Source organism: Convolutriloba macropyga, chromosome 4 (assembly GCF_964194025.1).
Source record: "Convolutriloba macropyga chromosome 4, txConMacr16.3, whole genome shotgun sequence".
NCBI lineage: Eukaryota > Metazoa > Xenacoelomorpha > Acoela > Convolutidae > Convolutriloba > Convolutriloba macropyga.
The window spans coordinates 31963430-31984290 of record NC_134471.1 but is presented as its reverse complement, the minus strand read 5'-3'; the positions used below and the strand labels follow the sequence as shown (position 1 = coordinate 31984290).

The window sequence follows — 20861 nt, the reverse complement described above, 5'->3', positions numbered from 1 at the left end:
GTAGATAATAGAAAAATGAAAACAGCTATGAAGAAGTATGTTGACTCCACAGCCATTTTTAACAAGAAACAATGAAAAAAAAACAACAACATGAAATGAAACAAAAAAAGTGCAAAAATAGGTAATTTAAGTGTTTTTCTACAGACATTATTTGAGCCTTTTCTTTGCGCAGGAACAACCTGATACCCATGAAAACTCCTTTCTCTCGGCCAAATTCAACTATTGACATCTGATTTAATTCTACCAAAAGAAAAATGTGCGGTCGTTGAAGAAGCAAAAATATATTCTCTTCGAAAAACAAAAAAAAATTGCTCACGAAACAAGTTTGAAACTTGTTATTTCTAACAAAATGTAAACCAAGCAGGCAGACTGCCGAAATAGCTGCGAAAGTTTATACTTGCGTGCCGCATAATAGGGATAGAAACAGCGACAGATATAAGTTGAAAAATTTATCGACGCCGCTCAAAAAGCTATGTAAAAAAGCAATAAATTAATAAAGATTGTTAAAATTCACTGCGCAGAAGCCGTTTCATTATGGGCCTTTATTACGAGTTACTTTGACCTTAAACTAATTCAAATCAAACTATTTTAAAGTGCAAGAGTCATTTTATTGAGTGAGGTAAGTCACGTACGATCAAAATCACGCAAATGAGCTAAAATCGTTGGCCTAAAAGAGTGAGAATTGACGTCACGCAAGCAAAGGCCGTTAGTGAGAAACAGAAGTTATTCAGAAAACTTGATTTTATCTGTGCGGTGTGAACAAATGAAACGAAAAAAGCGTCGGACGACGAAACAAAAAAAACATAGCAGGACAAGTCCTGACATAAAAATCAACACATTTTCATTGACTAAATTAAAAACTAGACCTAGAATGCACAAATATTGGATTAGTAAAAACCATTTAGAAAAAAAATCAGATAAAAAATCGAGAAAAAACAGTAACAATCGATGTCAAAATGCCACGTGAACAGAAAACCACTAGCGAGAAAGCAAATTTTTATTCAAACATTTTCTCACTCTACATTTAAGCATTAAAATTTAAAATTTGAGCACAAGTTCACGCCGGAAAAATCATTCGCTTTGTTCCCCACTTCCTGTTTCGGCGTGACCAAAATCATCATTCTAATTTGACTTCAAAAATCATGAAAATGTGAGAACAGATCTTTAAAAAAAGACAGCGCCCCAAAACAATTCAAATTCTTTGAATTGTAAAAAACCGCTATGTCCCCAATAATAGCCGCTATCGCTTCGTGGCTATTATAAAAAGAAGAGCGCCTAAATAAAATCCGTTGAGGTCAACGGCGGCTACTAATCATCTTCAATTTTTGATTTACACAACTTAATGAGTTGGGTTGTTGACTTACAAAAATCATTCGCTTTGTTCCCCACTTCCTGTTTCGGCGTGACCAAAATCATCTATTTCGGCGTAACCAATTCTAATTTGACTTCAAAAATCATGAAAATGTGAGAACAGATCTTTAAAAGCAGCGCCAGAATATAATTCGAACTCTTTGAACTGTAAAAAACCAAGGACACCGCAATATAGCTCTAACAAAACAGCAAAAACAGTGAAATTGCCGCACGTGAAGAAACAAATCACCTTCAAAAACCAAAAAAAAACTGATGAAACACCCATTTCTCCCAGCACTATTAAAGTAACTTCTTTTAAAATTCCGCTTCAAATCTACTTTTTCTGTCCCATTATTAATCCAGCGTGATTAAAATCACCACTCTCAATTGACCTCTCATTGAACATTGACATGAAAAGGCCCGCTATAGCAGCCGGCCAAGGGCGGCTATCAAAAACTTGATGCAATATGAGTGGAAAATGACATGAAGCACCCAGCTCCAAAAACTGCATGACTGAACAAAAGCTGATTTACAGTGAGCGTGACGTCACAGATCGTAAAAAAAAGTTGTCATCAAAATCAGAAAGCAATAATTTTAAAATCTTAAAAAAAATTTGATTCAAAAAAATCTGTGTTGAAAAAACTAAGTGCACAACAACTCTGTTTGGTCAATCTGAAATTAAACAACATAACCGGCAGATTGTCGGAAAACAGCTGCTATAAACACTTACACTTGTGGCCTTCCATGAATTGAAACAACTAAAGAAATAAGATTGACAGATCGACCACCAGTCCTTTAATAGACCACTAGACTTTTTGGGTTAGATTCGGAATGTCAACTTTATGACACATACGGTCTATAATAAGAAAGCCGTAAAAGAGCTCTTTCGAAATTGATATTCGTAATCAAAAACTCAAGACTAATACTCAAGAACTAGGGCATATAAGTTTGGACTACTTAGATGCACTATTGATCTTTAAGTAGTAAATGTTCATAAAATTAGAAGTTCCATAGTGAGTTCAGAAGTCAATTTTTTTAGTGAAGTAACTCACGCAATTCACCTAATAGCAGAAATGACGTCACGCTCACATATTTTAACTGCAAAGCAGTGAGGTCAAAAAAGTAATCGAAAAAGTCAATTCCAAGAAGAATCATCGATGGAGACAACGAAATAAAAAAACATAGCAGGACAAGTTCAGACGCAAAATTCAGAGAATTTTAATTGAATAAACAAAAAACTAGACCTAAAACGGACGAGTGAATTGCGAAAACCATTCCTAAAAATCAGATAAAAACAACAGAAAACCAATGACAAAATGCTGCAAGTGAACAAAAAACCACTATTGGTTCGAACAAAAAACTAGGCCTAGAATGAACCATGAATGGATTGGGAAAACCATTCGAAAAAAACCGGATCCAAAAAATCGAAAAAACAGTAAAAATCAATGTGAAATTGCCGCAAAAGAACAAAAAAAACACTAGCGAGACAGCGAATTTTTGTTCAAACACCGTTTTCTCACTGTACTTTAAAATTAGAGCAAAAACTTTCATGCCGTAAAAAACCACTCTTTTTTTCGCTCCATTTCCTGATTCGGCGTGACCAAAATCAGTACTCCAATTTGACGTCAAAAATCGTGAAACCGTGCGAACAGATCTTAAAACATAACCGAATAAACGTCGGAAGAATTGCTGTCGAACGACTAGTGGGAGTTGTAATCAATTGCCGCCTGCTTCAGTCGGGGGAGGGGAGTCTAAAATGGACTGAGACAATCAATAGTGGGCTCCAAATAACCACATTAGAGGTTAACATATACCACTATTAAGATTTAAAGTAGAAAATAGCACCAGTTTCGGCGCACTTTTCATTTGATTTGACTTTTAGTATTAAATTGCCGCCAATTGAGTTAAGCCGCTTGCAATTGTGATTGAGAGAGAATATTAGATCACGCGAAACGCAAACAGTCAAGGGCGTTAAATTCACTCGAAAAGTCAAAATCGACAAGCGAAAATTTTGCATAAAAAACACGTTTACAATAAGTGCTATGAACTTCGTTCAAGAGCAATTAAAAACATACCCGGCAGATTGCCGGAAAATAGCCGCCGTTGATTCCAATAAGCATGATTGGGATTGAACGAATAGAATATATTGAAAAAAAAGATATTTGTACAAAAATATTTTTTAAGTCCGATTTATTTTGATGGCATTTCGTAGTTGAACATATTTCTGTTTCTTAGAGAGAGGCTACAGGGGCTACTATCAACACCAATAAGCATTAGAGGTGGTAACTAAGACTTATAGGAACGACGTTCAAATATCGGGCATCTAAAATTGGGCTTTATGGGTTTATCCCGTTTCTATTTCTGACTTCAATTTTTTATACCGACTCTGTTCATTTTGAATTGCTTTGCTTAGCAACTGATGTTCAAATTCATTTTTAGCAGAATGAGAGAAGAGAGAAACTAGCCTAGAGAAGTCAAAAAGATTTCACTCAAAATATCGAAAAAGCAGCAAAATGGTAAAGCGAAAAAGTTTGACGAAGTAAAAAAAAAATACGAGCGCAATAATAGCCGGCTGAGAAGATGAGGGCGGCTATTAAAAAGACAGCGCCCCAATACAATTCAAATTCTTTGAATTGTAATAAAAAACCACGGTTTCCCCAATAATAGGCGCTATCGCTTCTGCTATTAATTACTAGACAATTTTATCATTTCTGCAAATTTCGAAGCGCCAAAGCACCTAAGACAACAGAAAAATTGCAAGGTTTTTCAATGATCCGATCCTCTATTCTCAATGATCTGCCGTTTTGACTACAGTTATCTTTTAACAAAAGTATGCAAACCAAAACATACCCGGCAGATTGCCGGAAAATAGCCGCCGTTGATTCCAATAAGCATGATTGGGATTGAAATAACAGAAGATATTGAAAAAAAAAGATTTTTGTACAAAAACATTTTTTAAGTCCGATTTATTTTGATGGCATTTCGTAGTTAAACATACTTCTGTTTCTTAGAGAGAGGCTACAGGGGCTCCTATCAATGACAATAAGCATTAGAGAGAGGTAACTAATACTTATAGGACCGACGTTCAAATAGCGGGCATCAAAAAATTGGGCTTTATGAGTTTATCCCGTTTCTATTTCTGACTTCAATTTTTATACTGACTCTGTTCATTTTGAAATGCTTTGCTGAGCAACTGATGTTCAAAATCACTTTTAGCAGAATGAGAGAAGAGAGAAACTAGCCTAGAGAAGTCAAAAAGATTTCACGCAAAATGTTGAAAAGGCGGCAAAATGAGGTAAAGCGAAACATTTTTTTATTCGACGAAGTAAAAAAAAAAAATAGGAGCGCTATAATAGCCGGCTGAGAAGATGAGGGCGGCTATTAAAAATGTAACTAGCAGGAAGAAAAATCAAAAATATTCAAAAACGGGTCAGATTTGATTTAAAACAACTGTGCTAAAGTATCTTTTAGAACTATGAAATCTGAGATGCGAAGACCTCTGAGAATAAATTTATAAGATTATCATTTTGGATCGTGCGACACCGCTTACCAATTAGTACTAGGGGATATTTTGGCGAGGACGGATTTGCTTTCTGCTCCGAGGAGGAACTGTCCTTCGCATGTGCTACCAGCTCGTGCATCTCTATCAGGTGCTGAAAACAACAAATCAACATATTACGGGACAAGAATTACTAGACAAATGTGTCAAAAAACTGCACTCGTGACTACCTCAAATAGAAGCTATCGATGATAAAACCTATTTAATAGTAGTATTTTAGTCAGAACGGTTACTAAACCTCAATTCTATCAACATTATTGCCAAGTTAAGTAAATTGTGACCTACCTGACATTTGTAACAACGAGGGTCAAATGTGTGCTCCAAGATCACAACGTAGTCGTTAAACATGAGAATGTAGCTCTCAGTTAGACCACCGCCTTGCTAAACAGCAAAATTTGTCGATTAATTTGAAGCCAAAGTAGTTAACTCGTCGACAACGCGCAACAATGCTGAAGAAATTTTTTGGTCTTCAGGGTTATAGACCGCTAAAACTTTTTTTCTCAGTAAAATTTTTCACTAAAAATTAAATCAAAAGATTTAAAGAATTCACGAAACTAACTCCGTTCAGACTAACTTTGTTCGTTTTTATGCCTTTCAACAAGAAAGTTGGATAAAACGATGACGTATGCACCCTCAGTTAATAGGATAAATGCACTAACATTGCTGGGTTTGTATGTCCAAACAGGCGCCATTTGTATCAACGGTCCGAGAGTCGACAGCTGGGCTATTGTGCCCTGGTCATGGTTGCCTCCAGTTGGAGTAAAAGGAGGCATGGACAGAGGCCAATTGTCTATCCTCGCAGACAACATCTCCAATTCCTTTTCTTTCAATCCGCGTATTTCCTCCAACTCGTTCTACAAAGACCAAGATTCACTTTACGCTGTGAGCCAACTTTGTTTACTTGGAGACCTTGTATTTACTGCTGTTAATAACATACCCAATTGAGTCTTTCCTATTAAAATTTCCTTATGCTTAGTAACGGTTGGAACAGATTCCACTATATAAAGTTTCTTTCTGAAGCCCGCAAACTAAAAGTGCACGTCTTCAGAGGAAATAAAAGAGCGCACGTTCTCACGGAGAGCTTGTTCAAAAAATTCTTTCCCCCTATGCACCCAATTTTACCTCGAATTGATTACTTAATCAACTGTCGGATGAGTTGCTCCCATGACAACCCTCACGCTGGTGCAAGTGAACAATATCAGCATACGGTACACTTGGAGACCGACAAAGCTATAAGTGAACTGAACAGCGTTTTAATACCTTCATTTTACCACTTAAATTCCTTCTCTTGGAGGGAGCAGAAGTCAAAACGTTATTCGGAACCACGAGCAAGCAAAAAATCTCTCGAAAAAGACTTGCATATCCCAAATGATTGTCACAATCTGTTCGAGAGTATTAAAAAACGATCAGAATTCAAATAGAACGAGAGCACAATTGATTGAAAACACTATTAACGATAAACTTCATAGAGCATTATTGAAAAGGACCGAATTATTACGCGGTTCTCGACGAATGCCGGATTTTCTGTAATTAAAAAAAATATGCTTTCATAGCTCCAAAATTTAATACTGGAACGAAAATAAAAATTATGTCAGCCTAATTCGGCTATTGGTCAACCAAAAAACTTGCTTGAAACTTAACTTCTCAATATCTTAAGATACAATCGCAGTTTCAGAGAAATTTTATTTTTCAGGACTACTTGTTTAACTTCAATTGAAACCGATGACATTGCACTTTCCAGAAAATTTATCAAAAATTTTTCATTTTTTGACTTATAACAAAACTTCTGCTGACGAAAGCTGGTCTACATTTATATTGTATACACACAAGATAACCGGCTTCAGAAAAACAAATTAAGACTTTGGTTCTTGATTTTGTAATACATGATTATACCGCTTCATCATAAAATTTATTAAGAAAAACAACACAGAAAAGGCAAGATATAATTGAACATACCCAGCCAACTGCCTGAAAATAGCCGCCTTGACGCATTTTGGGAATGAAACAGAAATAAAAAGATTGACAGAATTTACAGAAAAAAAAAGATTGACAGAAAAATTGACAGAATTTTATTCAGTGTCAAAAAATGTTCTAAATTGGGGTTGTTTCAGTTGGATTCCAAAAAAAACAAAATTCAGCCACTAAACTGAAGTCTATTAAGCTTAAACTAATGCAAGCGAGCAATCCCTCATGCAATTCTGCTACCCTAATGCACTATGACTTGATGGCCGGTCTTTATCCGTTTATTCCGTTTTTTTATTGTACTGTTTTGACCTTGACCGCACGCACTAAACTACAAAATATAGTCTAAATTACTTGCCTATTTAGAAAACTACGGCCAGTTCCGACCGATTTTTTCAGTTTGGAAAAGTATTGAATAGGATATTCATCATATAAAACTTTATTTTCTTCCCCAAACACGTCAAATATTAAAATCAAACAGACCCGAAGATCACCGGAAAATAGCCAGCGCATTGATTACCTAACCCTGATTAGGATTGAGAAAACGGATTTAAAAATGATCGTCTTAGAGACCAAATATATTCAAATTGCTTTCCATTTTGATTGCATTTGGTAGTTCGACTTACTCACTTTTCTTGATAAGCTGATACATGGATTAGTACCAGTACCAGTAGACAGTTCACCTGGTAACTAAGAATAACTAGAACAAAGTTAAAACACCTGGCATCTTGCTTTATGGGTTTGACCCGCTTCTAATATTGCACGAGCAGTGAAATAAGGTAAAGTATAAAAAAAACTTTTTGACAAAGTGAAATACATGTCAGGACAAGTCCAGCCAACGAATTGAACAAAAAGAGCCCAACAGAAAAACAGTTTCACAAAAATAGAGGAAACTAAATTCAATAGGATTTAAATTGAAGATAATGTAACGGGGTGTTGAATACTATGATTTCCAATGAAGACAGCAAGTTTGCGAGAAAAGAGAACTTTACATCAGTGAGGACTGGTAGAACAGCAAGCAGAAGCAGGTAAAACAAATGTGTATAAGGATTCAATCGCTGAAAGCTGATCGTTTTCATGTATTCAGGACCATCATTCTGAAGCTAAAATCAGCCAATGATCCCGTGCAAATCTCAAAAAAGACGCCAGTACTAATCTCAAAAAATTGCAGAACTTTTTTGTTTTTTTTTTCTAATACTACAGCCATAAAAATTATCTTTCCCACAGAATCTACAAAACAATTAAATTCCTTCCTAAGACGAACAAAACTTGGACATTGAAGAACAGGATTAAAAAAATTATATGTACTTTGATTAAAAAATGTTTAAAATCTGTTTTCATTTTTAATTTCAAAAATGTTTATATTACCTCGTTCATAAAAATCCATGCGTTTTCTTCTTATGATGATGATTACCTCGTATTCTTCTTCTTATGATGATGACTTTATGTCTAATATGTCATGTCCGCGACAACGGCAGACGTAGTAAATGCCAAATGAAGTCGCTTGTTAATATTTCTTACCATTTCGTTTGGAGTTGTTCCGACCCCTCTTGAGGGGGAGGAACTATACACTCAAATGGTTTTTTGTTCACTCAATTTTGACCGATCGATATACTCATGGCAGAGAGTTGTGGGCTGTATCAATAAATCGCCCATCCAGCGTAGAACATAGAATAAAAAAGATTTTTTTGAATTCTTTTCTAGAGCGAGCTATCGAGGTTTAAATTTTGTGAATATTGAGACTGATTAGCGTTATTTTTATTCACATTTTCCGGACGTTTTGCCTAAAATTAGTCAATTTTGCTAAAATATGTTAAAATTGTTAACAATAATATTGTTGATTTGATTCTCAAAGACAAAAAGGTACTGTTGACTATTTTCATTTAATTTTTTGCTGAAATGTTGGCCAATTATTTCAAGTATATTTCAGCCTATTTCAGCAAAAATTGCAAAAGAAAGCTCCTCTGGTCCACATTGATTAAGTTTCCGAAATCAACATCCAAAAAACCACTAACACATTCTTTGTACACTCCAAAGGGAGCTAGTCCAACCTCCACTTCCATTGCGAGTACTCTGGAATAAGTTTTGCCGGTTTTCGCTAACTTTTCTCGGTTATTATCAAAAACACAGCATTTATTTTTGATTTTTCAAACTAACAAATTAGCTATATCTATAAAAATCGAAACAATTAAGGTTTCTTAATGGACGAACAGCAATAGCAAAGTAAGTTTTGGTCCAATCTCTGACTGTTACAATCCAAAAAAAATACGGATTGTAATCAGCCGTTCTTTTCAAAAAGTCGATATTTTTTATGTTAATTAAAGAACACAACAATTCAAAACAAAGCTCACTCCTGATAGGTCCAATTGGCTTCCAAAGTAGTTCCAAATTAATGTATCTAGGTATTTATTTGAAAGCTTGTGGTCGGTTTGTCTTTTAATAATATTTGGTTTTTAACTTAATAATGGCTTTCTGAACTTTGCCACTAATTTTCTCTTAATTGGGTCAACTTGTAGCTTAGTGCCAGCAAAGAAATAATGCTTCTGCTTTCTAATGAATTAAAAATTAATCTTTTGCTGTTTTACAAGTAAAGTAATGATTTTTTGGCTTTGATACCAGATTTCACAATTTTTCTATTTTTAGGCATTTGCCTATTTTTGAAGCCTTTTTCTCGTTTTTTCACATCACACATTATTGACGGTTCACATAACACATTACTGGCGTTCAAAATACGGTACAATTGAACAAATCCAGATCTTCAAACGTACAGATTAAGGTTTTAACGGCCTGGCCTCCACACCACTTTCTCAAAGAATTTGAGATTTTTTACTTTGGTTTTCAACTGTTGTTCTCATTTTGTCTTTTCGTTGTAAAAACTTCCTGGAGAATGCAGGTCTTACTGGCTTTCTATGGAGGATTAGAGGAGCCTATGATCTGGGAAAATGTATCTAAACCCCCTGAAAGTAACTCCTCACACGGAACTTACACCTTCAAAGCAGATCAGAGAGAATTGCTGACGACTCAATGCCATCGGATTTTTACCCGTTTAATTCCTTCCTCAGACGAGCAAAATTTTGACAATGAAGAACAGGATTAAAATAATTATATGTACTTTGATGTAAAAAATGTTCAAAATCTGTTTTCACTTTTGAAAAATTTTTATATTACCTCATTCATAAAAATCCATGCGTTTTCTTCTTATGATGACTTTATGTCCAATATTTTATGTCCGCGACAACGGCAGGCGTAGGTAACGCCAAATGAAGTCTCATATTAATATTTCTAACCATTTCGTTTGTATTTGTTCCGACCCCTCTTGAGCGGGAGGAACTATACCCTAAAATGGTTTTTTTTGTTCATTCAATTTTGACCGATAAAAATACTCATGGCAAAGAGTTGTGAGTGGTATCAATAAAAAATTCATTCAGCGTAGAATATGAAAAAAAAACAATTTTTGAATTTCCTTTTCTAGAGCGAGTTATCAAGGCTTATTTTTTTGTGAATATTGAGACCGATTTGCTTTATTTTCATTCACATTTTTCCGACGTTTTGCCTAAATTTTGGTCAATTTTGCTACAAAATGTTAAAATTGTTAATAATAGTGTTAATTTGATTTTCAGAGACAAAAAGGTATTGTTGACTATTTTCATTTAATTTTTTTGCCGCTAAAATGTTGGCTAAATATTCCAAAATTAAGCCTTTTTCATCAAAAATTGCACAAAATAAGCTTCTTTGGTCCACTTTTAATTTGCCAAATTCAACACCCAAACACCACCAACACAATCTTTGTAAACTCCAAAGGGGTCTAGTCCTACTTCCACTTCCATTGAGAGTGCTCTGGAATTTAAGTTTTGCCGAATTTTGCTTACTTTTGTCGATGATTATCAAAACCGAAGCATTTTTTCATTTTTTAACAAACAAAGTAGCTATTTCTAATACAATCGAAACAATTAAGGGTTAATAATGGAGGAACAGCAAAAGCAAGTTAAGTTTTGGTCCAATCTTGGACTGTTACAATCCAAAAAAATTCGGATTCTAATCAGTAGGTCTTTTGTTAAAAGTCGATAAATTTTTATGTTAATTAAAGAACACAACAATCCAAAGAAAGCTCATTCGTGATAGATCCAATTGGCTTCTAAAGTAGTTCCAAATTAATGTATCTAGGTTTTTATTCGAAAGCTTGGTAGTTTTGTCTTTTAATACTATTTGGTTTTTAAATAATGGCTTTTTGAACTTTGCCACCAATTTTCTCTTAATTCGGTCAACTTGTAGCTTAGTGCCAGCAAAGCAAGAATTCTGCTTTCTACTATAAAAATTAATCTCTTCAGGTTTTACGCGTAAAGTTGATATTATTTGGCTTTGATACCAGATTTCACATTCTTTTTATTTTTAGGCATTTGCCCATTTTTGAAGCCTTTTTCTCGTTTTTCACATCACACATTATTGACAGTTGACATAACACATTACTGACGTTCAAAATACGTCACAATTGAACAAATCAAAAACTTCAGACGTACAGATTATGGTTTTAACGGCTTCGACCCACTTTCTCGAAGAATTTGAGCTTTTTTACTTTGTCTTTAACTTTCGTTTTCACTTTGTATTTTAGTCGTAAAATTTCGCGGAGAAGGCAGGTCTCACTGGCTTTTTATGGAGTATTAGAGGAGCCTATATTTTTATTTAGAGTGATCGCTGATTGCTTTCAGGATTTTGAAAACAATTGCTTTAAAACACTAACTTCGCAAATTCGTTCTTTGTGTGTATTTGTTACCTAGTTTCGTAAATTACAAGTCACATATGACATTATTGGCGTCGAGAGCAGGCGCAAGTGTGCAAAATTTAAAGAAATTAAAGAATTCGTTATGACTTAATTGGCTCCAACGCGGGTTTTTCGCAACGGAAGTTGTGATTTTTGTCTATATTTGGCGTTATTTTTGTAAACGGAAGACATATGCTGAACAATTATAGGTCTCAAGGGTTTCTTTTGGAAAAACAAATGAACCTAATTAATTTTTTCATTCTGTAGCTAATGGCTTTTATGACTTTGAAAATAATTGATTTCGAAAAATACAAAAGTATTTATTAATTTTACCCCTTTTTCTTTTTCTGTCATTTTTTTTTACCTAGTCTCATTAATGGGAGGTCCCATAACACAATATTGGCAATCGACGAAGGCGCTATCAAACATTTTTAGAGGGCAAAATATGGCTCAACGGCTTCGACAGCGTCTTCTCGCAAGTTTTAATTGAAATTTTGTTTGGTGTCTCTATTTGTTGTTCTTTTTGTAACCGCATATAAAACTGAATAAAGACAGGTCTTAATGCCCTCCTATATAGGCATCGGTGTTAATACAACATTTGCATGTTTTCAGTTGTTATATAAAGGTTTTCATTACTTGTTTAATTAATTGCTTTTAAAAATATAAGCGAATTAATTAATTTTGCTGTTTTTCTTTTTTGTCTAATTGTAACCGAGCCTTATAATGGTCTTGTCCCACATCTTGTCTACCAAAAGACGCATCAATGTTATCTGACGCATCTTGACATTGTTATTAAGTTTTTTTTAATGGACATTAAGTTTTGGATGCAGTTAAAGTTTGTTGATGTTGTTTGATTTTGTTGTTCGTCTTGCCTCACTTTCTTAATAATGGCAGATCTCATTAATCCAATGCCGCTTTTTTAACTCCAGTGAAGTATTTACGTTGGAGGCCATATTTTTGCTCATATAATTTTTTGAAAAATACTTGAATTTTTGGGGGTTTTCTCTCTTTTCCTCATTTGGTAGACAATTATGCCAAGATGTGGATGTTTGGGGTCGGAATTTTATGCAAACGCACATTACCGACCTTATGGATCAAAGTGCTTTATGGCATACTTTGAATGGGGGGTTCATGAGTCACAAACCTACATAAATTCAAAATGCCCGAAGTCTCTAAGAGCTAGACAGAGACGTAATGCCTCTTGCTATACCAGGTTCTCCGTTTCTTTCGATAAAAGTCAAACTGCTAAAGAGAGCGAAATAACATGCACAGCGGTCAAATGAGAAAATTTTGCAGAAAAGATCCACGACTACATTAATTGCGTCAAACTGAGTTGAATCTGTTTAATCTTTGCAATTATTCTGTACAATAGAAAATAGCTAAAATTACACGAATTTGATTTCTTAAACGATGGCCTGATGTAGCCAGCGTAAGCATACTCACTCTGTGCGCGCACAATAAGGGAGAGATTTGATCCAAATTTCCCTTTAAGGAAAAAATTTCTGCTTCTCTACCTTTCGGTGAACCTAGTCCTTAATCCATTAGTAAAACTTTTGCAGCATGCAGCATAATCTAATGCACTTGGGGATACCCAAAATAATTTATTATTCTTTTTTCAGGAAAGTCGAATGGATCAGCCAAAAACTGCAAGAGGCAAGCAATAAATTGAAAAATTAAACATTGCTAAAATTTTTAAATTTTTTAAAGAGGTAATAATGTATGACTCACCACTAAATTGTCGGACATTCTAATTGCTTCTGTTATCTGGTTGTAGTCTGGATGCGAGTCCTAAACACATAAGCAGCCTTCGAGTTAAAATTACCACAAATAATAATCAAGTAGGTTCAAATATGAAGAATTTGTAAACAGCAAATACTTCTGTGTTTCTGAAAACCTGGCATTCCCGAACTGTGTGTTTTACGGAAATAGACTAAATTTAGAACACAACTGCACTCGTTATAAGGTGGTCGTGGTACATAATTTAACGTACACCTTCTCAACAATGGAAGCATAAATGTAACAGCGGGGAAGACGCGAGCAGAAAATGACTGGGGGATAAAAAGAGATAATTTTGGACAAATTTCACCGTCTTCTTATTTGATTATAATAGTTGTGTTACGTTTGCCAGCAGGCATTATTTTCACATTAACAATTCAATTGACCAGAAAATTGAATTTGTGAAAGCAGAAACAGATTAGAACGCGTCCGAAAGCAGTCACAGCTTAACAATTGATAGCGGGGAACAAATCTTAGGACTCTAAAAGGAACAACTATGGTTTGCAACACAGCATGAGTTAACTGGAAAAGTTAATGATACGAACAAGACTATGTTCTGAAAGTGGTGGCGCCTTTGCATGGATTAGACTGTTTACCTTTTATATTGTCCTTTATCTGATACAGATGTGATAAGGGTAAAATTCACGACATAAAAAATCAATAACGGTTTAGAGAGTTCAAATTTCTTCATCAAATAAAACAGATAGAGAGAACTAAAATGCGCTGTGTAAGGGCATAACTGAAGGGTAATATATATAATGATGTCACCAATATAATATAGATAAAAATTGATTGAATAATGAAGTCGAAATTAGAAAATAGAATAAACACTTCAAAACTGTTCAACTAAACAACATACAAATCATTTGAGTTAAATGGAAACTCTGTAGCCCTAGGCAATTTAACAGAAAACAATAACACCGAAATAGAGACAATGTCAGTCAAGAAAACCAAAATAATCTTTTCTTCTTTTCAGCGCTAGTTAATACGTACAAGGCATCCAATAGTCAAGCAAAACTGAGGTGAGGGGGTATCTTTGCTTACTTTTTTTCTTTCAGAAAAGCATAAGCATAATAAAGGTCAAATATAGAGCCGTAATATAAACGATGATGTTGCTGAACACAAAATGGACATTTGTTAGGGTGATTGACATAAAAATACAAACAGACAGACAGCTAGCCGAGAAAAAGAGGTTGGGTCCAATTAGTTGTGAGAGGAATTTAATCAAACCACCTCCGCAGCTAGGAAGGAAGAAAAGGAGGATTCTGAATAAGTGAGAGAGGGGGGAGACAAAGCACTTTTTTAATGGAGTGAATACTCGCAATGGTCATAGCACGCACACACGCACATACACACTCATTGCGCCTCAATCGATTAGTCACTTTAAAAGCGTTATCAGCAAGTATGAAAGGGGGGACAAAAATAGGAATATAATAGCTTGTTTCCGCTTCCCGCCACTAACCCTAACATACACATACAACGCATATGAAAGCTCAGGCAGGTTCCCATTCCTCAGAGCTAGCCCATATATCGTATTAAAGTACAAAACAACGCAATTTTCTCCGACAAACGAGACTCATTAACCAAATCTTTTTAACCATTGACCACAAAAGAATGTATCTAAATTATCTCTAAAGTTCAAACCAAATTCGCATTTATCAAAATAAATGGAAAGGCGTGGTCTGAAAATATCTTAACAATCAAATGAGTAAGACATCCGACAACGCACAAATCTTTGCAACTTACGGAGGGCTTGACACATATTTACTCAAAGGGTAATCAATTGAAATAAGGAATCATTTTCACACGAAGAAATCGACAAAAAGCGGAGACAACCTACGAGGCCCGACGCTCAGGAGAGATTTCACCACTACCTAATTTAATTTCATCGATGTTTCAAAAACAGTTTTGGAAACAAAAGTTGTTTAACTTTTAAAATTTCCAGAAAGAAATTTGTTCTAACAACTACCCCACGCAGAAGTCAGGAGAGCAAACTGGGATCCTTCACAAGTTTGAAAAAAGTGAGAAGTAAGGTGACGAAGTGCAGCAGAAAAGGTGTCTGGTCAAGCAAGGCCATAGCAGCCAGATACAATTGCTTTGTACTGCATTGTATAGTTAGTTATGGGCAATAGTGTTGTATAGAAATAGTTGTTAAGTGCTAGCTAGCTTAGAGAGCACTCGTGATTATGAATGGGGCTCTAAGGGGTCTAAGAATGCATTACAGGGATAAAAAGAGCCACGGGCCACCAGCACTACTTCAATTCTCCTCAGTCGACTCAAAGTGTTCTGAATGGATGGGTACGGGCACATTCCAAGTCACGAAAAACCCACAGGGGGTTAAATTCTTTAACACTGCTACCACTAATGTACTGCCTTTTAGAACCAAACAATTGTTGCTAACAAGCACAATGTTCACATAAACTGAGAATAATTCACAAATTAGGAACCATGGTTTTTCCGCCCGACATTACCAAACATACCCGGCAGATTGCCGGAAAATAGCCGCCGTTGATTCCAATAAGCATGATTGGGATTGAAATAACAGAAGATATTGAAAAAAAAAGATTTTTGTACAAAAACATTTTTTGAAGTCCGATTTATTTTGATGGCATTTCGTAGTTGAAAATACTTCTGTTTCTTAGAGAGAGGCTACAGGGGCTCCTATCAATAACAATAAGCATTAGAGATGGTAAATAAGACTTATAGGAACGACGTTCAAATAACGGGCATCTAAAATTGGGCTTTATGGGTTTATCCCGTTTCTATTTCTGACATCCATTTTTGTACTAACTCTGTTCATTTTGAATTGCTTTGCTGAGCAACTGACGTTCAAAATCATTTTTAGCAGAATGGGAGAAGAGAGAAACTAGCCTAGAGAAGTCAAAAAGATTTCACGCAAAATGTTGAAAAGGCGGAAAAATGAGGCAAAGCGAAATATTTTTTTATTCGACGAAGTAAAAAAAATAGGAGCGCTATAATAGCCGGCTGAGAAGATGAGGGCGGCTATTAAAAAAATATACCCGGCAGATTGCCGGAAAATAGCCGCCGTTGATTCCAATAAGCATGATTGGGATTGAAATAACAGAAGATATTGAAAAAAAAAGATTTTTGTACAAAAATATTTTTTGAAGTCCGATTTATTTTGATGGCACTTCGTAGTTGAACATAACGTACTTCTGTTTCTTAGAGAGAGGCTACAGGGGCTACTATCAACACCAATAAGCATTAGAGATGGTAAATAAGACTTATAGGAACGACGTTCAAATAGCGGGCATCTAAAATTGGGCTTTATGGGTTTATCCCGTTTCTATTTCTGACATCCATTTTTGTACTAACTCTGTTCATTTTGAATTGCTTTGCTGAGCAACTGACGTTCAAAATCACTTTTAGCAGAATGAGAGAAGAGAGAAACTAGCCTAGAGAAGTCAAAAAGATTTCACGCAAAATGTTGAAAAGGCGGCAAAAGGAGGTAAAGCGAAACATTTTTTTATTCGACGAAGTAAAAAAACATAGCAGGACAAGTCCTGACGCACAATTCAAAAAATTTTCATTGACTTAACAAACAACTAGACCTAGAACGGACAATGAGTGAATTGGGAAAAACATTTCTAAAAAAATCAGATGAAAAAAACAAAAAAAACAGAAAATCAATGTCAAAATGCTGCTATGGAGAACAAAAAACCACTAGTTAGATATGTAATTTTGATTCTAACAAAAAACTAGGTCCAGAATGAGCTGTGAATGGATTGGGAAAACTATTTAGAAAAAAAATCCGATCCAAAAAATTGAAAAAACAGTAAAAATCAGAGTGAAATTGCCGCATGTGAACAAAAAACCACTACCGAGAAACCGAATTTTTGTTCAAACACCGTTTTCTCACTCTACTTTAAAATAAGAGCAAAAAAAATTCACGCCGCAAAACCACTCGCTTTTTCGCTCCATTTCCTGTTTCGGCGTGACCAAAATCACCACTCCAATTTGACTTCAAAAATCATGAAAATGTGTGAACAGATCTTAAAAAAAAAAAAGACAGCGCCCCAATACAATTCAAATTCTTTGAATTGTAAAAAAAATAGGAGCGCTATAATAGCCGGCTGAGAAGATGAGGGCGGCTATTTAAAAAACTAATTATATAGCCTGAAGGTCATTCTCAATACTTGGTCAGACGCAAAAGAAACGTAATTACACATTATTTTCTTCAAAACGACCGTAAACAGAGCCGGAAAATAACGAAGCATTTTTTAGCAACCCTCTTTCAACAAAGCAGAAAAATGAAGCAGCTTTGCTTACCAAGGATACAATCGTCAAACTAGGGCGAAATTGCACTAGCAAAACACAATAATATATCAATATTTCTGCTCAGAGGGTGAGCTCTTCACCCACCATCATTTCGCCCCAATTTAAAAACCTTATACAAGTGGTACTACGAACTTAGGTTAGGAATACTTTGTGTTTGGGTAAAGAATTTAGGCATTGACGCCCAAAATAATGGATACGGAAGGTTTTGCAAAACGCTCTGGGGTGAAAAATTTGGGGGTGAAATGATAGAGTGATGAACAAAAGTAGAAACGAAAACGACGATACTAACTGAAACCGACGCTTTGATCTCTCTCAAAATGGCCGAATAAGTCTCCACTTGTCTGAACGGCTGAGAAAATGCAGCAGTCAGATCAAGTATAGTGCCAGTGTATCCCCCCGCAGCTCCTGTTGTTGTAGTTGTTGCGCCACTGTTTGTGGATTGAGAAGGAGACGCTGAGCCGAGAGAAGAACGACTTGCTTTTGCGAAGCTGTCCAACTGCGAACTAAAACAAAGCTATAGAACCTAATGTCGCACAGTATACAGATAAGAGCACATGAGATAACGTGTTCAAGTTAAGGCCTGTTGTATAATAAATTTTCAGCAAGTTTAGGAAAAGAAAACAACACCAATCAATCATCGACAACTAAAAATTCGAATTTTCAAAGTGACGTATCTGATCATCTTTTGCATTCACTTGTTGACAATCATAACTTCATGAAAAAAAGGTTTCCTTTTAATCACTGGAAAAAAATCAAAACTAGTCGGCAGATTGCCGGAAAATAGCCGCCGTTGATGCGCTTGATGCACATCTGGATTGAAAGAGAAGAAAAAAAGAGACACATGTTCTAATTTGGCACGCAGTTTCAGTTAGATTCTAAAACTATACTTATTTCGGGCTTCTGAACTAGAAGCTAATAAGCTTATTACCATTCTCAGCTAGCAAACATTCTAATGCATTTTGATAACCTAATGAACTATGACTTAATGACCGCGCTTTAACGGTTTATCCCGTCTTTTGATTTTGCTCTTTTGACTTTGACCGTATTCACCACATCACGTAATTCAATACGTGAAAGGATTTCAAATCTATTCCGTTGAAACAGCGAGTGAGGTAAGTCGAGCGTGAACTTCGTGACTTATGTAAAACGGAAAACGTGATCAAAAGGTAATTAGCATGAGCTGGTTCGATAACTTCACCTTTAAAAGTAAACTCTGGATCCGAATTAGTATGATTTGTAAAGAATAACATCTCCGTTTATTGGCATTTAATGTGAGTTGATTCTCTGTCAGGTATTTGTCTGTTTTTTTCTAATATTTTTTCAATCTTTAATGGAAAATTTTAATTACTTTCAAATTTTCATAAACTGCTGGTGTCATCCGCAAATTGAACAATATAATTTTCACCTTCCAGTATTTCAGAAAAAAACGTTGACATAAATCACAAATATTAGAGGTCCTAACACAGTTCCTTGAGGAACACCATGATTAATGGCTATTCTATCTGATAAGTCAATACCCATTTTTACGCATTTGTTCGATTTGTGAGAAAAGATTTGAGACGTAAAATTGTTGATTGTGAGATTGAAATTTTCAGCTTTCTTGAGAAAGATCTCGTGAACTTGAATTAAAAGCTTTTGCAAGATCCAAGAACATAGCACCTGTGTCGTTGTTATCTTCCATATTTCCTATTATTTTTTCAATAAAGTTAAGCACAGAGTCAGTGAACGACTTCTATATTGGAAGCCAAACTGCTTTCTGTTCAAGAGCCCATATTTCTCAAGATATTCTACTAACATAAGTAAACGTCTTTCAACAACTTTCACAAAAGTTGGTGTCACGGAAATTGTACGATAATTAGTTAAAACAGAAACATCTTTTTTTAAAAAAATTGGTGTGATGTGTGCATCCTTTAGAATTGTTGGAAAAAGTTTCTCATGAATACAATAGTTAAATTTAATCTAAAGAAGTGTTCCGTAATTCCGTCCTATATTTTCAGTAATTCCATCCTTCCATTTTCGACCAAAGAAGGTAGTTTCTGTAAAATCTCACTCACAAAATAGCTTTTCAATTTATCTTCTCCCACAGCAACCCGCTTGGACTAAGTTTGGATGCGTTCTGACTATTCCGCTTTTCACAGTGGTTTCTCAATGCTCGCAGTTCTGTATCAATGCTCGCAGTTCCATAAGTACAACATTGCCTACTCACCTCAGAAGAATTACTCAAATAATTGGCATTGAACTGTCATTGGTCTACAGATTTAAGCTCAATCACTGGGTGATGGGAACGAAATGAACGATGAGATCAAAGGATACAAACTTCCCAAAGTTGCCCTTTACGCTATGAACTAATGCCCTCTTTCAGTTAACCGTAAATTTAGAAACAAGAAGGCTCGATGATGTACGTTCGCACATAATGTTCCGACCACGCTCATCCACATTTTTGATTTAATTGTCTACCAAATGAAAAAGAGATACAAAACTTCCAAATCATATATATTTCCAAAAATAATTGGTTTATAGAACACTTTCAAAAAGTCATATAGCGTTCGATAATTGTAATTGCTAACAGTGAAAGAAATGCTTTAAACTCAAGCCAATGAAGTAAAAGAATGCCTCATTAGAGGACCGATAATACCAGTCATTAACGAGACTAAAACGAGACAAACAATAAAATCAAAACATTAAACGACAAATGTCGGAAGAATTGCTATTGAATGAGAGGAGAGGCAATTTAATTCGGGGCTATAGCCAAGATCAATTTTTCTTTATGGGTGCAAAACTCCTTTCTCCTGACGGCACTCGAACCACTGACCTCCCGATCCACAACCACACGCACTAACCACTGCGCTACGAAACACTTACCTCTTCTATTCTGCAATCGATTTAATATTAGCAACACGCTTTACTTCGGAGCAATAGAGATCACTCAAAAATGAAGAACGAACGCGTAAAAAAGTTACTTGAGAAGTCAAAGAATATTCTAGAAGAAAAGCGCAAAATTGTCGAGCGAAAAATTTGAATAAAAAAGACACAGACGTTTACAATAATTCCTATGAACTTCGTTCAAGAGCAATTAAACATAACCGACTAAACGTCGGAAGAATTGCTCTCGAACGACTAGTGGGAGCTCTAATCAATTGCAGCCTGCTTCAGTCG

At 35.3% G+C, this 20861-nt stretch overlaps 2 protein-coding genes across 8 annotated transcripts in view; one reads left to right on the top strand and one right to left on the bottom strand.

Annotated features, from left to right (window-relative positions):
* Nucleotides 1-20861, top strand: part of LOC142337623 (ubiquitin-conjugating enzyme E2-17 kDa-like) — a 461614-nt gene that overhangs the window by 250514 nt on the left and 190239 nt on the right. The window lies entirely within an intron of this gene.
* The window catches only part of LOC142337619 (rho guanine nucleotide exchange factor 7-like), a 111922-nt gene that overhangs the window by 48041 nt on the left and 43020 nt on the right, over nucleotides 1-20861 (bottom strand). For all 7 annotated transcript variants that reach the window (XM_075386974.1, XM_075386975.1, XM_075386976.1 and 4 more), the window contains exons 6-10: nucleotides 17995-18208; nucleotides 13359-13418; nucleotides 5569-5763; nucleotides 5195-5290; nucleotides 4901-5003 (exon numbers count right to left, since the gene is read on the bottom strand). In XM_075386974.1, the coding sequence (XP_075243089.1) occupies nucleotides 4901-5003; nucleotides 5195-5290; nucleotides 5569-5763; nucleotides 13359-13418; nucleotides 17995-18208 (668 nt within the window). The remainder of the gene's footprint in view (nucleotides 1-4900; nucleotides 5004-5194; nucleotides 5291-5568; nucleotides 5764-13358; nucleotides 13419-17994; nucleotides 18209-20861) is intronic.